At 48.5% G+C, this 20873-nt stretch overlaps 1 protein-coding gene across 1 annotated transcript in view; it reads right to left on the bottom strand.

Moving 5' to 3' along the window:
* The window catches only part of Fa2h (fatty acid 2-hydroxylase), a 70967-nt gene that overhangs the window by 8484 nt on the left and 41610 nt on the right, over positions 1-20873 (bottom strand). The window contains exons 2-4 of the mRNA XM_045158559.1: positions 18263-18355; positions 4606-4748; positions 3920-4026 (exon numbers count right to left, since the gene is read on the bottom strand). Coding sequence (XP_045014494.1) covers positions 3920-4026; positions 4606-4748; positions 18263-18355 — 343 coding nt within the window. The remainder of the gene's footprint in view (positions 1-3919; positions 4027-4605; positions 4749-18262; positions 18356-20873) is intronic.

Below are 20873 nucleotides of genomic sequence, written 5' to 3' on the forward strand. Positions count from 1 at the left end.
GTGGCCTCGAACTCACGGTGATCCTCCTCCCACTGGCTCCCAAGTGCTGGGATTAAAGGTGTGCCACCATGCCTGGCTTTGCTTTTTTGAGGCAAGGTCTCCCTGTGTTCTGTTCACTGTTTGGGTAGTGAGCTTCTGGAAAATTCTCCTGTCTTTGTTTCCTTTCTTGCTGTAGGTGCTCTGGGATTATAGAAGCCTGCCACAACTTTAAAAAGTTATTTATTTATTTGGGGGGGGGGAGAGAGCGAGGCAGATATATAGGGAGAATGGGTGCACCAGGGCCTCCAGCTAGTGCATATGAACTCCAGATGCATACACCACCTGTGCACATGTGTAACCTGTGTGTCTGGCTTACATGGGTTCTGGGGAGTTGAACCAAGGTCCTTAGGCATCACAAGCAGGTGCCTTAACTGCTTAGCCATCTCTCCAGCCCCCAAAATAAAATTTTTATTTTATTTTTTTGTTTTTTGAGGTAGGGTCTTACTGTAACCAAGGCAGACCTGGAATTCACTATGTAGTCTCAGGCTGGCCTTGAACTCATGGCAGTTCTCCTGCTTCCCAAGTACTAGGATCGAAGGCATGTACCACCATGCTCAGCCCCAAAATAGAATGCTTAAGTCAGTCATAGTAGTACATGCTTATAAGCTCCAGCATTTGGGAGGCAAAGGCAGAAGGATTGTGAGTTTGGGCTACATTTTGAGACCCTGTCTCAAAAAAAAAAAAAAGGAACTATATATATTTGTGCCATACAAGCCACCCACATGAAGTACGTAACTTAGTGGCTTTTAGTGTATTCTGAGATACATAGGTATCCCCAGTTAGTTGATAGGACTGAATGCCCCCTTAGGCTCCGTTGTGGAAACTGCCTGTGTGCCCAGGGTTGAAGCCTTCACCCACCAACTTTTTTTTTTTTTTTTTTTTTTTTTTTTTTAGTTTTTATTTATTTATTTGAGAGAGAAAGAGGCAGGGAGGTAAAGGGAGAAGGAGGGGAAGGTAGAAAGAATGGGTACACCAGGGCCTTCAGGTGCTGCAAATGAATTGCAGATACATGTGCTACCTTGTGCATCTGGCTTACATGGGCTGGAAAATAAAACCTGTGACCCACCAACTTCTTTACTTGATCCCTGGTTTAAATCACACCCCATATGCTGACAACTCTGAGTTCCACCTCCAGCCCAGCCGTGGAGAGTTACTTGCTATTGTGCATGTCCATGTAGGTATGCACAGGCCCCAGAGCTAACCCCTCCCAAGTGAGGCCAGCCGCCTTCCCCCTTTCTCTTGTTCTATCCCCCTGCCACTTCAGGCCGCTCCTCATTGAGGGTACTGACATTATCCCATCACCAAAGGAGTCAGGCTCCAGTGCTCTTCCTCCCTCATATCAAAAGTCACCAAGTCCTGTCAGCTTCACCCTGTTCAGGTCTCCTGGCCTTGGTCTTGGCTGGAGCCCCTTCAGCACTTGCCACTGGTGGCAGCATCCTCCCTTAGCACGCTGCTCGCTTTGGTGTGCTCATGGGGATCCTGTACTGTTGGGTCATCATGAATTTGTACAGCCCTTGTGGCTTTTCAAAGCATCTCCATACACGCATCTAGGAATTTCAGCCTTGGAAAGGTGTCTCCCTTCAGCCTATGCTGCGTCTCGGTACCCTGACTCTTCCGCATTTATTCCAGGATGGCCTTTGCCCAGGAGCTGCAATAGGACCCCGCTGGGTATCCCCGTGCCTTGCTCTTTGAACTCCTATTTGCTCTGCCTGTGGACTGTGCCCCGCATGACGAGCTGGGGAATGGGACAATGCGGCTCTCGTACTGCCACCATTGGCACCGTGGTCCCGGGCGTTCTAGTCCTCCACACTGGACCTTAATTACACAGGCATATTTTGGCTGCCTGCAGTGCTGCGCAACCCTCAAATCACCATCCCCCTCACCCAGAGCGGTCCCTTCCTATAGGTCAAGCCTCTGCCCGCCCCCTCACCCCAGAATCACCCTGTCTGCCCATCTAGCCGGAGCTGGTACCGAGTGGCATCTCTGGAGGAATCTAGCCGAGGGACCTGGGCCAAAGCCTCAGTGTCCCCTTCCCCCCTCCAGCCACCAGCCCTGGCGGCCCTGCCACTGTTGGTGATTGTTGGGGGAGTGCTGGGCAGACAGTGAGCGATTCAGTGAGCGGGCCTCTGAGCAACAAGCCCCGTGCTGTGCCTGAGCTAGTCAGCGTGGGCAGCAAAGGGTAACTGCGGCTCGTGGGATACACACGGTAACCCTCTGGACTCTGGGCTGGGTTGGGGCGGCACTTCCCACTGCTCCATCGTCCCCTACCCAGCCTGGGTGGGGTGGATAAACTGAGGGTGCCAATGCTATGAGAAGCCCCTCTGCTCCTGGGGGAGGTAGATAGGAGATGCCTTGGGGTGCCATGGAAGGAATCTATGCTTGGCACATGGAATCCAGGATAAGCGATGGTCAGTAGAGGGAAGTGTTACCCCAGCACCTCCCTAAGGTGACAGGTAGACTACTCAGGCAGGTGGCATATACTCAGGAGCTGGGGTAGGCAGTTAATGTGTGAGGAAGGTTGGCACAGTGAACACCCTGAGGGACTCAGTCCTGTAGATTCCTTGGATAAGGACCCATGTCAACCCCTTTCTCTGTCCTCTGCTCCCTGACTAGAAACTAGGTGTCAGCTGTCTCCACATCCTAGGCTACATGACCCTGAATCATTCACTGAACTGAAGTCTGTGTAGTCCCAAGCTGGCCTCGAACTCAGCAATCCTCTTACCTCTGCCCCTCAAGTGCTGGGATGAAAGGCATGCACCATATGCCTGGCTTTATTAGCTTTTAAAAACTGGCAAATAACATTGCATGCACTTACTGTGTACTGCGTGGTGTCTTGAGGCAAGCATACACTGGGGAATGACTGTCTTTCCTCAATATTGAGGGGGTTCATCTTACTGCTGCTGGGAGGGCTCCGTCAGAGTTCCCAGGGCAGCCCATGAAATGACACGCGCTAGGCACTCAGTAGAGGCAGTAGGTGTCATTCTCGGGTCAGGGTTCTTTGCCTTGAAGATGCTCTAGATGATTCTAGATCTTTCTTTCCCAAGTTCTTGCTCGGCTGGCCTGGAATTCATTATGTAGATTAGGCAGTCCTTGAACTTGCCATGATTCTCTTGCTTCTGTTCCTGGAGTGCTGGGGCAAGGTGTACGCCACCACACCCGGCCTTCATTTATTTCAGCTCACACATTTTCTGTTATTGGAGTTGAGGGAGGATCTCATTAAGTAGCCCTGGCGGTCTTTGTATCCCAGGCTGGTCTTGAACTTGTAATGATCCTCCTGCCCTTGCCTCCTACAAGCTGAGATTACAGGAGAATTACACCTGTTCTTAATCTCTGTGAAAAGTCCCCTCCCTTGACTTTTTAAACTTTAAAAAAATATTTTATTTTTATTTATTTATTTGAGAGTGACAGAGAGAGAAAGAGGCAGAGAGAGAGAGAGAGAGAGAGAGAGAGAGAGAGAGAGGGAGAGGGAGAGAATGGACGCGCCAGGGCCTCCAGCCACTGCAAACAAACTCCAGACGCGTGCACCCCCTTGTGCATCTGGCTAACATGGGTCCTGGGGAATTGAGCCTCAAACTGGGGTCCTTAGGCTTCACAGGCAAGTGCTTAACTGCTAAGCCATCTCTCCAGCCCCCCTCCCTTGACTTTTTATTGTTATGACACCAGATGAAATGACTGTAGTTTCTGCACGTGTTGCTCAATTTTTTTTTCTATCTGTGGAACAGGGGCTGACAACCTTTACCTATGATCAGGTGCCACTGTGAGGTGTTTATGTGGTTTGGGGTTCTGTACCCTAAAAAACTCAAGGTAAAGCAGAATGCAGGTTTCTTGCCTTCAGGTTCTATGGAAAAAATCCTTCTAATGGGAAGAGACCTGTTGTTACCTGTTGTGAATGATGTGAAGAGACGGACGTTGCCCTGTGCAAGGGTTCGGTAGTAGGACTGGCTGAGATACAGCATCAGGGGTACCCAGATGATGGGGACACTGTACCTGCAGAAGGGCCGACAGGGTGAGAGACAGAGAGATAGATATACACAGTGGGGAAAGGGCTAACAGGGCCCAGCTTTGCTAAAGCTAAGGAGGGAACAAAGTGACACCAGAAAGCGTGAAGGAAGTATATGGAGACACATGGACAAATGCACTCTGGCGTGCCGAGCAGGGGAAGAGAAGAGTGAGGCTGTGAGTCCACCTGCCTGTCTTGAGTCATTGGCAGTGTGAACTACGGGCCATCACAGCTATTGAAACTGTGCCCCTGGATAAACACTGCCCTCTTGTGGCAGAGCAGATAAATGCAGGCAAAATTGTTACTGACAGCATTGTTGCTAACCCCAGCAATGGAACCTGGAGTAGACTACGGGTGACATTCAAAGTGATTTCTAGCCACATGCTAGGATGTTACCCACACAGTGGACAAAATCGTGTACAGTAATATCTTATGGCTCTGGAATGTCGCACCCTCCCCAAGGCCTTCTAGCACACCCGTGCATTCTAGGGAGAGAGTGTGTTGTCCTTTCCCCCTCTAGAGAGCCTGACACTACCAGAGAGGGCTGCCCTCCACACAGGGCTCACCAGACAGTCTTGGATAAGGCCTCGATGAGATCTGAGTGGAAGAGGCGAATGGGCCTGGTCACTGGCTGGTGGACCCACTCATCATACTTCTCTCCCAAGTGGCCCACCTGCCACAGGAGAGGCTTCTTCCAGTCTACCAGGTCCTGCAAGACACAAAGCGAACCCTTCGCATCCATGCTTCTGGCTCCCAGTCACAAGCCCACGCCCGGGCTCCATCTCAGCTCCTGTGCTCTGCACAGGGCCACCCACACTTCTGCTTCGGGGATCCAGAACTGGCCACACTGCCCATAACAGTCCCTGGGTGCAGCAATGGCACCTAGAACACAACCATGAGCTGAACTGGGTCAAAAAGCCATCACGCACCTGTCCTCTTCACTTGAGTTGTTAAATTGGCAGAACGTGAGCTTGGAGCTGCTATCAGATAACCAAGCCAGCACAGAGATAGCCAAGCCAAGTGCTAGAGAGGCAGAATCCCGATGCTGGTACAATCAATCCCAGATTCAGCCATGCTGAACTCTGTTTCTTTTTTGGTTTTTCAAGGTAGGGTCTCACTCTAGCCCAGGTTAACCTGGAATTCACTATGTAGTCTCAGGGTGGCCTCAAACTCATGGTGATCCTCTTACCCATGCCTCCTGAGTGCTGGGATTAAAGGTGAGCACCATCATGCCTGGCTTGAACTCATTAAAAAAATTTGGTCTGGAGAAATGGCTTACCATTTAAGGCATTTGCCAGCAAAACTTAAGGACTCAGGTTTTATTCCATGCATGTTCTCTCTCTTTCTATCTGCCTCTCTCTCTCAAATAAATAAAAAAAATTTTTTTAAAAATGTTAGGGCTGGAAAGATGGCTTAGCAGTTAAGTTGCTTGCCTGCAAAGCCAAAGGACCCGGGTCTGATTCCCCAGTACCCAAGTAAAGTTAGATGCACAAAGTGGCGCATGCATCTGGAGTTCATTTGCAGTGGTTGAGGCCATTCTCCTTCTATCTGCTCCCATGAACAAACAAACAAATAAGCACCCTTTATATTAAAAAATTTCATGCATAAAATGCAAATCAAAAGGAGATTGAAGGGCTGTACAGATGACTTAGTGCTTAAGGTGCTTGCCTGCAAAGCTAAAAGACCAAGGTTCGATTCCCCAGGACCCACATAAGGCCAGCTGCACAAGATGGCACACGTGATTAGAGTTTGTCTGCAGTGGCTGGAGGCCCTGGTATGCCCATTCTATCTGCCTTTCTCAAATAGACTAGACAGATTATCGACCTTTGGGCTCAGGTGGGATTCTCCTGCCTCAATAAGTGAGGTGAACAGCAATTGAGGTAATGCCAACCTCAACTCTGGCCTTCATACACATGAGCACAAAAAATACATGTGCATGCACATGTGTGCCCACATGAGTGTGCACACACTAAAAAAGTTTGGAGGTCACATGTACAGGTAACAGAAAGCCCTTGAAGATCTGTGATGACTCAGTATATTGAATACAATTAATCTGAATCCCAGGCAGTAAAAAATGATAAGCTCAGAATTAGGGGACCACTTACAAAGCCTAGACTTCCTTGTTCTCAGCTCTGGGATTGGAGCCCCTTGGTTTTCCTGTCTGTGAAGCTGGTGGTATCAAAACCTATATTCTGAATGATGACGACGTGTGGCACATGGTGGGTACTCAAATCTCCAATACAAGGAAGTCAGGTGATCACTGCAAGCAGAGAGGCCAGTGACAGGCACGGGAACGACAGGAACAAGCGTCATAAGTGGGGGCTGGATAGATGGCTCGGCAGTTAAAGTGCTTGCTTGCAAAACCTAAATGACCTGGGTTCGATATCCCAGTACCCATGTAAAGCCAGATGCACAAGGTGGCACATGCATCTAGAGTTCATTTGCAGTAGCTAGAGGCCCTGGCATGCCCATTCTCTCTGTATCTCTTCTATCTCTCCCTGCTTGCAAGTAAATAAAGATATTTAAAAAACAGAGTTGTAACCGGAGGAAGCCTGTTCAAGCCTGGGAGGGATCCTGCCATGATTGTGGTAGTCTCATCATTGCACAGACCTCCTCACCAAAGCTGGCTCAGGCCCTGCATGCCTCCCAGTAAACTTGCCCTCATGAGCTCCCAGCCCCTAGGGAGGGGAAGCTAGTTGCCACCAGAGCTTTGAAGCAAGGGTGTGTGGGTCTCAGAAAAGGAAGGCAAGGCCCCCAGGCATTCTTTTTGAGCCTGTGGCCAGGGCGAGAGGTCTAAACTCCATTTGGCTGCTGTTTTCTTCCTTGTCCTGGTCTCCCTGACTGCCTCCCTTGAGTCTAACAGCAAATGGGTTCAGTGGTGCAAGAATTCTTCCACCCTATGTCTCTAACACTCAACCATGCACATTCTTTACTACCATCCAGGAAACTGGGCACCTCCTCTAACACCCGAAAAAAAAACAGGAAGAGGCAGCTCGTGGTCTGTGTTTCTACATTATCTTGCAGCTTCACCTCAGAAGGAGCTGAGAACTTGAAGCTTGCCCTGACTGCAACAACACTGAAAGAAAATACTGTGTATGAACTATGTACCAAGCATGCCTTTAAGCCTGGTGTGGTGGCACATGCCTTTAATCCCAGCACTCAGGAGACAGAGGATCGCCATGAGTTTGAGGTCACCCTGAGACTACATAGTGAAATCCAAGTCAGCCTGGACTAGAGTGAAACTCTACCTCAAAAACAAAAAGAAAACAAAAACACAAACACAAACAAAAACAAAAACAGGGCTGGAGGGATAGCTTAGTGGTTTAGGCATTTGCCTGCGAAGCCTAAGGACCCAGGTTTGGTTCCTCAGGACCCACATTAGCCAGATGTACAAGGGGGCGCATACATCTGTAGTTCGTTTGCAGTGGCTGAAAGCCCTGGTGTGCCCATTCTCTCTCTCCCTCCCTCTTTCTCTGTCAAATAAATAAATAAAAATAAAATATTTAAAAGTAAAAACAAAAACCAAAACAAACAAACAAAGCATGCTTTTAAGCACTGTAAATGCTTAAACCTTAAACCATTCACTACTTCTCATCTGGACAGGAACTATGATTGTCTTTCTCACATGAGGGAGCTGAGGCTAGCAACCCACCAAGGTTTTCTGTTATATATATTTTTCTTTTTTTCTTTTAGTTTTTGGAGGTAGGGTCTTGCCTGGGCTAATCTGGAATTCACTATGGAGTGTCAGGATGGCCTTGAGCTCACAGAGATCCTAATACCCCTGACTTCTGACTGCTGGGATTAAAGGTGTGTACCACCACACCCAACTAATTATTTATTTATTAGAGAGAGAGAGAGAGAGAGAGAGAGAGAGAGAGAGAGAGAGAATGAATATAACAGGGACTCTAGCCTGTAAAATGAACTCCAAATGCATGTGCCACCTTGTGCATGTGGCTTATGTGGATACTGGGGTCTCAAACCTAGGTCCTTAGGCTTCGCAGGCAAGTGCCTTAATCAGTAAGCCATCTCTCTAGCCCCTCAATGTCTTTTTTTTTTAATTTTTATTTTTAAAAAAATTTTTATTAGCATTTTCCATGATTATAAAAAAAATCCCATGTTAATACCCTCTCTCCCCCCACACACTTTCTCCTTTGAAATTCCATTCTCCATCATATTACTCCCCCATCTCAATCATTGTACTTACATATATACAATATCAACCTATTAAGTATCCTCCTCCCTTCCTTTCTCTTCCCTTTATGTCTCCTTTTTAACTTACTGGCCTCTGCTAACAAGTATTTTCATTCTCACACAGAAGGCCAATCATCTGTAGCTAGGATCCACATATGAGGGAGAACATGTGGCGCTTGGCTTTCTGGGCCTGGGTTACCTCACTTAGTATAATCCTTTCCAGATCCATCTATTTTTCTGCAAATTTCATAACTTCATTTTTCTTTACCACTGAGTAGAACTCCATTGTATAAATGTGCCACATCTTCCCTCAATGTCTTTTAATTGCAGTATTTAGTCTGTTTATGTCTAATATTGGTTTACTTGCTTGCTGTTTTCTATATCCTTTATCTTTCCTTTCTTAATCTTGTTTGTATTAATTATGTTACAATATTCTATATTATCTTCTTTGTTGGTTTTCAGCTGTATCTCTTTTGATTTTTTTTGTTTCTTGTTGTTTTTTGAGGTAGGGATTTCACTCTAGCCCAGGCCGACCTGGAATTCACTCTGTAGTCTCAGGTGGCCTCAAACTAATAGTGGTCCTCCTTCCTCTGCCTCCTGAGTGCTGGGATTAAAGGTGTGCGCCACTACACCCAGCTCAATGATTTTTTTTTTTTTTTCCGAAGTAGGGTCTCACTCTAGGCCAGGCTGACCTGGAATTCACTATGGAGTCTCAGGGTGGCCTCGAACTCATGGCAATCCTCCTACCTCCTACCTCTGCCTCCCGAGTGCTGGGATTAAAGGTTTTTTGAGGTAGGGATTTCACTCTAGCCCAGGCTGACCTGGAATTCACTCTGTAGTCTCAGGGTGGCCTTGAACTACCTCTGCTTCCCAAGTACTGGGATTAAAGGCATGCACCACCATGCCTGGCTTGAATTTTTTTAACTTTTTTTAAAAAATTATTTATTTATTTATTTGAGAGCGACAGACACAGAGAGAAAGACAGATAGAGGGAGAGAGAGAGAATGGGCGCGCCAGGGCTTCCAGCCTCTGCAAATGTACTCCAGACGCGTGCACCCCCTTGTGCATCTGGCTAACGTGGGACCTGGGGAACCGAGCCTTGAACCGGAGTCCTTAGCTTCACAGGCAAGCGCTTAACCACTAAGCCATCTCTCCAGCCCTTAACTTTTTTTAATTGAGAACTTCCACAATTACAGACAATAAACCATAATAATTCCCTCCCCCACTTTCTCCTTCACAAATCCACTCTCCATTATATTTCCCTTTTTTGGGAGGTGATTTTTCAAGGTAGGGTCTTGCTCTAGCCCAGGCTGGCCTAGAATTCACAATGTAGTCTCAGGTTGGCCTCAAACTCTTGCCGATCTTCCTACTTTTACCTCCCAAGTGCTGGGACTAAAGGTGTGTACCACCACACTTGGCTCTTGAATTTTTTTTAAACTTTAGTTGTTGCTCTAAGGATGAAAATGCATCCCTTGGGTTACCTTCCAGGGAGTTGTTGGCCAGGGAGGTCTCTGATGCCCCCCAAAATTTACAAGCCATTGCCAAGGCTCTTGGTTTCCCACCAGGAATAGATGGTGTTGCAGTCAGGTTTGCACTGCTGGCAGAAATCACTCAATCAAGAGAAGCTTATGGGAAAAAGGGTTTATTTTGGCTTATAGACTAGAGGGGAAGATCCACAATGACAGGGGAAAACAATGACATGAGCAGAGGGAGGATATCACCCCTTGACCAACATAAGGTGGACAACAGCAACAGGAGAGTATGCCAAACAAGGGGAAAGTGGCCCCCAACAATACACTCCCTCCAGGAGGCATTAATTCCCAAATCTCCATCAGCTGGGAACCTAGCATTCAGAACACCTAAGTTTATGGGGGACTCCTAAGTCAAACCACCACATTCCACCCCAGGCCACCATAAACTGATAATCAACCATGATGTAAAATGCAATGCATTAGTTCATCTTAAAAGTCCCCACAGTTTTTATAAATTCCAATGATGTTCATACATTCCCATAATCCAAGATCTTTTAACTGAGCCATAATACCAAAAATTCCCTAAAAAACCCATAATGGTACAGAATACACATTCACCCTGCAAAAGATGGCACTGGGCACAGCAAAGAAATACTCAACCAATCCAAGATTTAAAACAACCAGAGCAAACATCAAACTCTATAGCTCCAAGTCCAACAACTCTAGTCAGTGACAAATCTCCAAGTCTAATAATTCTAACCAGCAACAAGTCTCTGGAGTTCCAATTCTGCCCCTCCACCTAGGCTACTCACAGACCTGGAAAACTTTACCTGGAGCCGGCAGCTCTCCTTAGCAGCCATCTTGTGGTCCTGGCACCTCTACTGGGTCTCCACTGCAACCCACTGTTCTTCCTCATGGCTCCATCAGGTCTCCATGCAGGCAACCAGCAAACCTGCTACACACTACCCATGGCCATTTCCAAAACGCAAGACTATGTTGCAAATTCAATGACCCTCTCTTTCTTGTATTTCTTATACTCCATAATCCCAGGTGGGGTGCCAATTTGTTAATCCAGGGAGACATAAAGCAGACTTTGAAGAACAGGGCACTTTTTCAGCATTCAGGCCCCTTCAAAAGAGTCTACATTCTTTCTGTTGCCCCAATGAAGACAGCTGGCCCAATCTCAAAGGTTGTAATCTCTCATATACTTAAAGCTGAATGGGCAGAAGTTTCAGCCCAAAGACTTCATTTCTGTGCCATATTCATCTGCTCACACTAGTACATTTCTACACAATGCAACCCTGCACAAGTTCTCAGGACAGAGCCATAACAGTAAGCCTCTCATACTAACTGCTTCTATCCCAGTCCAGGCAAAGCTCTCTCTTGCTCTCATAAGCCAAACCTCACAGTCAATTCTTACTGCATTCATGTCTTTGAACTCTGACCAGAATAGTCCATCAACAGTACTTACAGCACTGCAGGGTATCTCTTAGGCCAAGGTTTCAAACCCTTCCACAGTCCTTCTAAAAATCAACTCCAAAAAGCCAAAGCCACACAGTCAGGTGTCTAGCAGCAATCCTATTCCCTGGGGTACCAACATTACTGTTGCAGTCAGGTTTGCATTGCTAGCAGAAATCACCCGACCAAGAGCAGCTTGTGGGGAAAAAAAAAGGTTAATTTTGGATTACAGACTTGAGGGGAAGCTCCATGACGGCAGGGGAAAATGATGGCATGAGCAGAGTGTGGACATCATCCTCTGGCCAACATAAGGTGGACAATAAGCAACAGGAGAGTGTGTTAAACACTGGCATGGGGAAACTGGCTATAATACCCATAAGCCTGCCCCAACAATACACCACCTCCAGAAGACATTAATTCCAAAATCTTCATTAGCTGGGAACCTAGCATTCAGAACACCTAAGTTTATGGGGGATACCTGAATCAAACCACCGCAGACGGTAAGACCCTAGTGTTGAAGACTCCACATGCTTGGGCTGCAAGGTCACTGAGAAATCTTGCTGAAGCTGAGCTGAAAACTTCCTCTGTGTAGACCAGCTGACAGAAAGCTGGACAAAGCTATGCTGCATGCCGCTCCATGGGAAAGAGATAAGTCATCAGTGGACACTGAAAACCTTAAGTTTGACCAGCCAGGCCAAATGAGCCAATTGGTGCAACAGTGGCATGTCTGTTGTGGGGGAAACCAACCACTTTCTAATTGGATTGAAGCCTGCTCTATGGGAGGGAATACATGCCTGTTCCTGAAAACATATGACAGGAAGTCATGAACCTTAGGGGTGTAATGCCTGCTGGTGTCTGGCTAAATGCACATATTATGCTCACCAAACCGAGGATCTATCCTTTGATGTCCTGTTGCCAATTTGACCTGTAGACATGATTTCAACTACTCCCTGTGTAGATCAGCAGACCCAACCTCTGTATTTAGGGCAGACTTGCTGTCTATAGTCAGCCTCAAGCCTGACTGTATTCTATAGGTGGCCCATAGTGATACAATATAGCCTTCTTATGTAGCTCTTCTTGGTGACCATGGAGGACCATTTGATTCTGAGGGCTGAAGGACAACCCTCAAGGAATCCCAAGGAGCCTTGCTTATTCCACCTCTTCAAACACCCTGTCATCATCAAGGGCCTACACTCATAATGGTACCACAGGGCCTCTGTCCTACTGTTCTTGAGGCAGAAGTGAGATGTCCATATAGATACAGAAATGCTGGCCTCTTCTCCACTTCAGGGTGAAGATATTGAGGCCCACGAGGTTGGCTATTGAGGTGGGGCTGGTTGGTTGATTTTAGAGTGGGAACATCATGATCTCCTTCCTGTATTTTGTTTTTTCATTTGTTTGGTTCTTATTGCTTGTTTTCCTTTTAAAAATTATTTATTTATTTATGAGAGAGAGGGAAAGAGAGAAAATATGGGTGCATCAGGGCATCTAGTCACTACAAATGACCTCCAGACACATGCGCCACCATGTATATCTATCTGCCTTATGTGGGCTCTGGGGAGTCGAACCTAGGTCCATAGTCTTCTCAGACAAGTGCCTTAATTGCTAAGCCATCTCTCCAGCCTGATTTTTAAAATTAAAAAAATTTTTTTCTAAGGTCTCCCATATAGCTCTAACTGGCCTAAAACTTGCTAAGTGAATGAGGCTGGTCTTGAACTTTCAATAATCCTCCTGCCTCTGCATCCTGAGTTTGGGATTACAGGCATGCATTACCATGCCTGGCTCCTTCCCCTAGGTTGTAAATTTCGTAGAGCTAGAACCTTCACCATGGGTGAAGGCCCTGGTTTATCTGGTGCATGAACAATGTCTTTTCTCAGTTCTCTTCCAGTCCTGGTCATCTAAGAACAGCATTTTAACTAGGTGCTAACAGGCTCAATACCTGTCACTTGCTGACCCTTTACAACATGGTAGATGGTGAGGAGCTGGTTTTGAACACAGATAACAAGACTGGAGAAATGGCTTAGCTTAAGGTGCTTGCCTGCAAAGCCAAACAATCCAGGTTTGATCCTCCAGGACACACATAAGCCAGTGGCACATGCGTCTGAAGCTCGTTTGCAGTGGCTGAAGGCCCTGGCCTCCCATTCTCTCTCTCTTTCAAATAAATTAAAAAAAAAATTTTTTTTAAAGGGATAATGGCAAGGGCTGACTGCCCCAGTGGAATCCAATGAAATGGGAAGGGATTCTAGATAAATTTCATTCCTACTAGGTCTCCCACTCTCCCATACAACTAGCTTTCTTCCTCTGGGCTGACACCTGGTTCTGGTTCCTCCCACCCTGTGCTGCTTAAGGCTTGGACCACACAGGTCCATCATGAAGGTCTGTAGCCCTTATAGGAGGTTGGTGGGAGCAAGGAGGGCAAAACAGTACACTTCCAGCTCTCAGACGTCTCAGACTTCCTTGGTCACTCAGCTAGCATGGGATTACGTGGATGAGGGTGAGTATGTGCAGAAGCTACTATGGAGTGTGCAGTTTATTGGGGTTGGGGATCTCTTGGTGATGCATAGACCTGAGCAACAGGCTGGGCCCCAGGGAACAATACCAGTCAGGGAGTGTTTAGTTCAAGCAGTTTGTGTACCCCGTGCCCTTCCCCCACCCAGCTCTGTCCCTGCACAGCCAGGAAGGGGGAGGACTCCCTGGGCTATGCCAGGAATGCAGCTGGCAGCAGCACCCATAGGGGGAAAGGGCAGCCCGCTGCCCAGAGGGTGGGTGGAGGGCTTGCTGCCAGGGTGGGGGGGATACTTCTGCTCTCCCTCAGTCCCTAGATCCCCTTCCTTCTGGTGGCGCAGGAATCAGGTGGCACAGGACACTCCCTGGGGGCCCGCTCTGGCCCAGCAGCTACGGGCCCTGCTTCTTCCCAGGGATACTGTGTGGACAGGGGGGACAACTGCTAGGACCCCACTGCTCCTCCCACTACCGCTGCTGCCGTGAGCTCAGGCAACTCCCGCCAGCACCACTCCAGAGCAGGGTTCTGGGCCAGCAAGGTGGAGGATGGGGAGGGGAGGGAGGAGAAGCAAGAGTCCTGACTAGCCTTTCTGGACCACAGTCATGGGCCATCCTGGGCTTGGGCTTCGAGCCCAGTACTCTTCATAAGCTGTAATCTTCAGAGCTGGGGACCGTGATGACCTCATGTTACAGCTGAGAACACTGAGGCTGGGAGGCTCAGCCACAGATTCTGTGGAAGGGTCGGAGCACAGGCATTTAGCTTGGGGCCTGAGTTCTCCCCACCTGGAGACAAGGACCACTGATCAGCAAAATCAGGGCCACCTCAGCACAGAGCTATGGGGGATCCGGGGGCAGTGTCTAGTGTTAGCTGGGGTAGCCAGGTGGGGCTTGTGGTGGCCTTGCCAGCACAGTGTCACTGGGACAAGCTCAAGTCCACAGAGGTAGTTCTAGACCACTTGCCTTCTACTCTGGTGACCCATGCCCTTCCCTCACCAAGTACCCAGATGCAGGGCAAGCTAGTATCCACCGTGTGGAGCTGCATCCTTCCCAGGTCTGCCACAGGGCCCTTGTTCTGGTTCATATGCTATTCTAATGTCCTCCATGACTTATGTTAGGGTTTTCGAAGGGTAAAGCTGACCCAGCCAACATCACCCTGTTTCCTGAGAGAAGAGAGTGGCCTACAGCCCCTCCATAGTGGAAATAAGCTAATTATGCTGGGATATGGTTTAGCTTGAGGCAGGATGAGGAAGAGGTTGGCCTCTTTGGAGACTCCTCCAGTACGAGCTTAGCTTCTTCCCTTCCTCCTGTGAATCCTCTCTGGGTCACGGGGCCCCGGGGCAGATGTCAGGTGGAAGGGTTGCAAGACACATGGATGGGAGCAGAGACAAGAAGGCACGGCTAACTGGGAGGCTAACCTGTGGTCAACTACTGGTCCCTTGACTTTGGTGGGAGACTCCAGTCTGACCTTACTAGGTACACCAGGATAATTATCACACTTGCCTCCTGGCATTGTCAGGAACAAATCAGATAACAGATAGTGCAGGTAAAGTGCTTGGCTCAGGTTAAGAAGTCAATACAGGAAGTGTTAATTTGGCACATCTGGGCAGGGAACTTCATTCAGCAACCCCCTCAAAGCCTTCTGCTTCCTTGGAGGCTTGCACCCAAAGGGGGGTGGAAAGAACACAACAAAGTGGTGGAAAGATGAAGCAGGGCCAAAGTGGCAAGTGTGCCCAAATCAAGAATAGAGGGCAACAAGTGGCCAGCTGGGTTCTAGAAAACAAAGGGTTTGGGCAGCATAAGATGCTGTAACCTGGCTTCTTCTCTCTCTCTCTTTTTTAAAAAATGTATTTATTTATTTATTTAACAGAGAAAGAGGGGGAGAGAGAGATAGAGAGACAGAGACAGAGAGAATGGGGGTACCAGGGCCTCCAGTCACTGCAAACGAACTCCAGACATGTGTGCCCCCTTGTGCATCTGGCTAATGTGGGTCCTGGGGAATCAAACCTGGGTCCTTTGGCTTTGCAGGCAAACATCTTAACAGCTAAGCCATCCCTCCAGCTCATCTTGTCTCTTAAGGAAGTCTGGATCCTGCTCAACTGGGAGGTTGGAGGGACAATCTAGGAATACTTCTGGTAAAATTCCATGCAGAGCCTGAAAGTCAGATAGACCTCACCTCTAAGCAGGGTGGGGCAACAGGGGTTTCTTGCTTCCTTCTCCTTTCTGCTGTCTTTTCAGATCCTCTATCCTCAGCCCAGGACCTCTGCCCCAGTTTTTCCTCACTTTCCAGCATGGCCCACTTCGTCTCCCAGCTTCTAAGGCCAGGGAAGCTGAGCCCCGGGAGTCTGTGGCTCCCTTCCTCACAGCACCCAGAGGGTTCACCTTGAATACAAAGCAAAGGATTAACTCTGACAAGTCCCTTCCCTGGTTTGCGTACCATCTGTGGAGACAAAGCCATTGTGGTCTTGGTTCTTCCCTTACCTCCGTTAAGTCTGGACCCACCAGACCTATCCTGACGAGTCAGAAGGGGAGGCAGAACTGGTAGTTCTCTGTCTGTGCTCCTTCCCAAACAGCTGGGAAGGAGGACTCTTGGAGAGAGAAGAGAGGAGAGGGGAGGGAGAAGAAGAGGGATAAGAGAAGGAGACAGGTGAGAGGAGAAACACCGTTTCCCTCCCTGGGAAGTTCAGCTCTGCTGGCTCTCCTCTGGGCACTAGAGGAGGCACCAAGTGGAGCCCAGCAAGGAAGGGGGTTAGGGTCTTAGGAATCCTGACTAAAGCATCCTAACAAACAGCCCGCAGCATGCAGCCCTCTGAACCCACACCCCAGCTCCTCTGCTGCCTGCATTTCCTGTATATCTCCTACATCTCTTCATGGTGTCGTAACTGTTGTTTTGTTGGTGGGGGTCATAACATTCCTGTTTGTTTCTGTGCCTCTGGTGTCCACTTAGAGAACTCATGGGTTGGCCATTTTGGGACATGCATACTTGTTGTGTCCATTCTAAGAGGTAATGTGACTGTGGGACAATGCTGAGACCACACATGACAGAGGGAAATGGCACCTAAGTTTGGTTCCCACCCAAGCTCCCAGGCAAGGTTGTTTTTCTGCACTCTCTACAGACAGCCCGATTTCTATTCCTCCTCGAGGGCCACCTCACAGCAAAGGGGGTCTGCTCGGCCCTTCCCACCAGGAGAAGTTTTCTGTAAGTGTCTGTGGACACCTTCGGCTTCCTCTAGCACTAGTCCTTACACAGCCTCTGCAGTGGCCGGGGCTCTGAAGCCACCAATGTCAGGAGTAGCTCTGGGTATGTTGATCCACCACTATTTCCTTCCCAGCTTCAGGGGTGGTGGTGGGAGACTTCTGCTTTAAAAAAAAATTGTTAAAAATTATTTATTTATTTATTTGAAAGAAAGAGAAAGAGGGAGAGAGAGAGAATGGGCATGCCAGGGCCTCCAGCCACTGCAAATGAACTCCAGATGCATGTGCCCCCTTGTGCATCTGGCTTATGTGGGTCCTGGGGAATCAAACTGACGTCCTTTGCTTTGCAAGCAAATGCCTTAACTGCTAAGCCTTCTCTCTAGCCCCAAAATTGTTCCTCCTGGCTATATATTCATTTTTTTTTGTTTTTTCCTTTTTTTTGGAATTCACTATGGAGTCTCAGGGTGGCCTTGAACTCATAGCAATTCTACTTCTGCCTCCTGAGTGCTGGGATTAAAGGCATGCACCTCCATGCCCATTTTCTTTTTCAAGGTAGGGTCTCTCTAGCCCAGGCTGACTTGGAATTCACTACGTAGTCTCAGAGTGGCCTTGAACTCACAGCGATCCTCCTACCTTTGCCTCCCGAGTGCTGGAATTAAAGGCGTGTGCCACCATGCCCAGCTTAAAATTTTTATTTATTTATTTGAGAAAGAGAGGCAGAGAGAGAGAGAAAGAAAGAGAGAGAGGAAGAGGGAGACAAAGAGAAAGAATGGGAGTGCCAGAGCCTCCCGCCACTGCAAATAAACTCCAGACACATGCGCCCCCTGTGCATCTGGCTTATATGAGTCCTGGGGAATCAAACCAGGGTCCTTTGGCTTTGCAGGCAAACACCTTAACCGCTAAGCCCTCTCTCCAGCCCTGTTCTGTTGTTTTTTTTTTAATGTTTTATTTATTTACTTATTTGAGAGAGAGAGAGAGAGAGAGAGGGTGTGGGGGGGGGGAAGAGACAGAGGCAGAGACAGAGACAGAGACAGAGACAGAGGCAGATAGAGAGAATGGGCGTGCAGAGACTCCAGCCACTACAAATGAACACATGTACACCCTTGTGCATATGTAGATAATGGGGAACTGAACATAGGTCCTTTGGCTTCACAGGCAAGCACCTCCTTAACCATTAAACCATCTCTGAGACTGCTTCTTCTCCAGGACTACTTGGGGTGGGCTCCATGTACAGCCCTCATGCCACTTACTCCAGCTTCCCACCAGCAAGTGGCTCCCACATCGGCAGCTGGTTTTGCTGCCCCAGGTTCTGCTTGGGAACTGTGGGCACTGGCGCCATTTCCTCAACCTCCCTAAGCATGTATCATGACTGCTCCACAGTCATCACCCCACTCTCCATGATAGCTACCTTGTCCCAGTCTACCACTTTGAACCGTGGCTCCATCGCAGGGTCTATCTTCTGAGTCTCTGCAGAGGTGATGGCCCCATTCTCTACAGACACCTGGAAAGAGAAGATACAAAGGGGTTGCACGCAGGATTAAGGGGCAGGACGGAACCCTGAGCTGCCCCACAATGAGGCAGCTAGGAATGGGGTGAGCCCCATGGGTGGAACCGGGGTGGGCGGACATCAAGGACATGGAATACTTCTGAGAACAGAGACACTGGTGTGGGTGTCATTGTTCTTTGTACTTTTATTCTCCTTTAAAAACTAATTGCTGCAAAAATAAAAGATGCAGAAGGGGCTGGAAGAGCAAACCAGCTGGCTGAGAAATTGCAGGAAACGAGAGCAGCTGATGGGAATTTTGTGGGATAAGGGTGGCTGCCAGTCCTGGCCAGGTGTCAGGCAAAGCAAGTCACAGAGTGGCACCAAGGGCACCTGGTGGGGCTCACTATGCCACACCCAGCGACTCCCCCTCCCTCCCTCCCTACGTGGTTATTCAGGAGATTGCATAGGTCACAGGCTGGGACTTCGAGGTTCACGTGCCCACAGGAAAGAAAGGCAGCAGGGAGCAGGGAGGCTGGTCCTCCAGCAACCCCAGTTGGTCAGCAGTCACCCGCGGGGTGGAACTGGAAGAGGAGTGCCCAAGTGGGCTCAAGGTTAAACAGAACTAGCAAAGAAGTCAAGCCAGAGGAAATGGAATGTGCTGGGAAAATCACATGGCCTCAGCTAGCTTTGACGTAATGTGGGGTGAGGCCAGAGAGAGCAGACTGGCACGTAAGTAAAACTCATGCTTCCGTGTAGGAAGGGCAGGGAGAGCCCTTGTCAATGGGGTCTTCCCAAGTTCCTGTGACCAAGACAACCACGGGACTGGTGGCTGAGAAGCCAAGAGCTGGCAAGAGGCTCAGGAAGCAGCAAGTTGGGGTTTTTCTTTTCTTCTTTCTTCCCTTCCCTTCCCTTCCCTTCCCTTCCCTTCCCTTCCCTTCCCTTCCCTTCCCTTCCCTTCCCTTCCCTTCCCTTCCCTTCCCTTCCCTTCCCTTCCCTTCCCTTCCCTTCCCTTCCCTTCCCTTCCCTCCCCTCCCCTCCCCTCCCCTCCCCTCCCCTCCCTTCCCTTTTTTTCTTTCCTTTCCTTTCTTTCCATCCCTCCCTCCCTTCCCCCACTTTCCTTCCTCCTTCCCTCCCTCCCTCCCTCTCTCTCTCTCTCTCTTTCTTTCTTGAGAAAGGAGTCACTGTGTAGTCCAGATTGTCACTGTGCAACCCAGGCTGACCTCAAACTTGAAATCCGTCTGCTCCAGCTTCCCATATGCTGGGGTTGCACGTGTGCACCACCATGCCTGTAGCCACATGGGGTTTGTCACTCCTTTTACATTTTAATTTCCAAATGAACCCAAGAAAAGTTGATGGTGATAGCAACTCCAATGGCACTTGTGTGCGTCGGGGGGGGGGGGATGTGGAACCCATGTGCGACACAAATAAAAGTGGATTTCTGGGATGCTGCCTCACTTTGTGCATTGCAATATATTTAGCTGGCATCATCCAGGGCACAAGATCCAGGCTGGCCTCAGTGATCCTCTGGCCTCAGCCTCCCAAATGCTGGGTGCTGCAGTCACATTCGTGTTGCTGGCAGAAAACACCCAACCAGGAGCAGTTTGTGGGAAAAAGGGTTTATTTTGGTTTACAGACTCTAGGGAAAGCTCCATGATGGCAGGGGAAAAAGCAATGCATGAGCAGAGGGTGGACATGGCCTCCCTCCCAACATCAGGTGGACAACAGCAGCAGAAGAGTGTGCTAAGCACTGGCAAGGAGAGGCTGGTTATAATATCCATGATCCCACCTTCAACAACACACTGTGCCTCCAGGAGGCTTCAATTCCCAAATTGCTACTAGCTGGGGACCAACCTAAGCATTCAGAGCACAGAGGTTTACGGGGGACACCTGAATCAAACCACCACACTGGGATTACAGAAGTGTACCACCACACCTAGATTCTGGCCCTGAGTTTTTTTTTGTTTTTTTTCAACGTGTGTATATGGATGAGTGTGTATGTGTATGCATGTGGATGTGTGTGCATGTGTGTGTGTGTGTGTGTTTGTGAGTAGGCCAGAGGTTAATTTGTTGACTCTGGGACTCAAGAGTGTCTTCTTCATTTGCTCTCTACTTCATTTACTGAAGCAAGGTTTCTCACTTGAACCCAGGATTTCCAATTCAGCTGGTCTAACTAGCTTGCCTCAGGACTTCTGATTCTGCTCTCAAGTGCTGCAATTACAGGCAAGCTGCCACAGCCACCAGTATTAGTAGCATGTTGGGGAAAGTGAACTCAGGTCCTCACGCTCTTGGGGCAAACACTTTATCCACTGAGACATCACTCACACCCAATTTTTTAAAATATAAAATGCAATCTCTGAGCTGTCAATTAAAAAGTCATACAAATAAAAAATATTTTATTTGGGCTGGAGAGATGGCTTAGTGGTTAAGCACTTGCCTGTGAAGCCTAAGGATTCCAGTTCTAGGCTTGATGCCCCAGTACCCATGTGAGCCAGATACACAAGGTGGCGCATGCATCTGGAGATTTTTGTAGTGG

This window comes from Jaculus jaculus, chromosome 1, assembly GCF_020740685.1.
Source record: "Jaculus jaculus isolate mJacJac1 chromosome 1, mJacJac1.mat.Y.cur, whole genome shotgun sequence".
Taxonomy (NCBI): Eukaryota; Metazoa; Chordata; class Mammalia; order Rodentia; family Dipodidae; genus Jaculus; species Jaculus jaculus.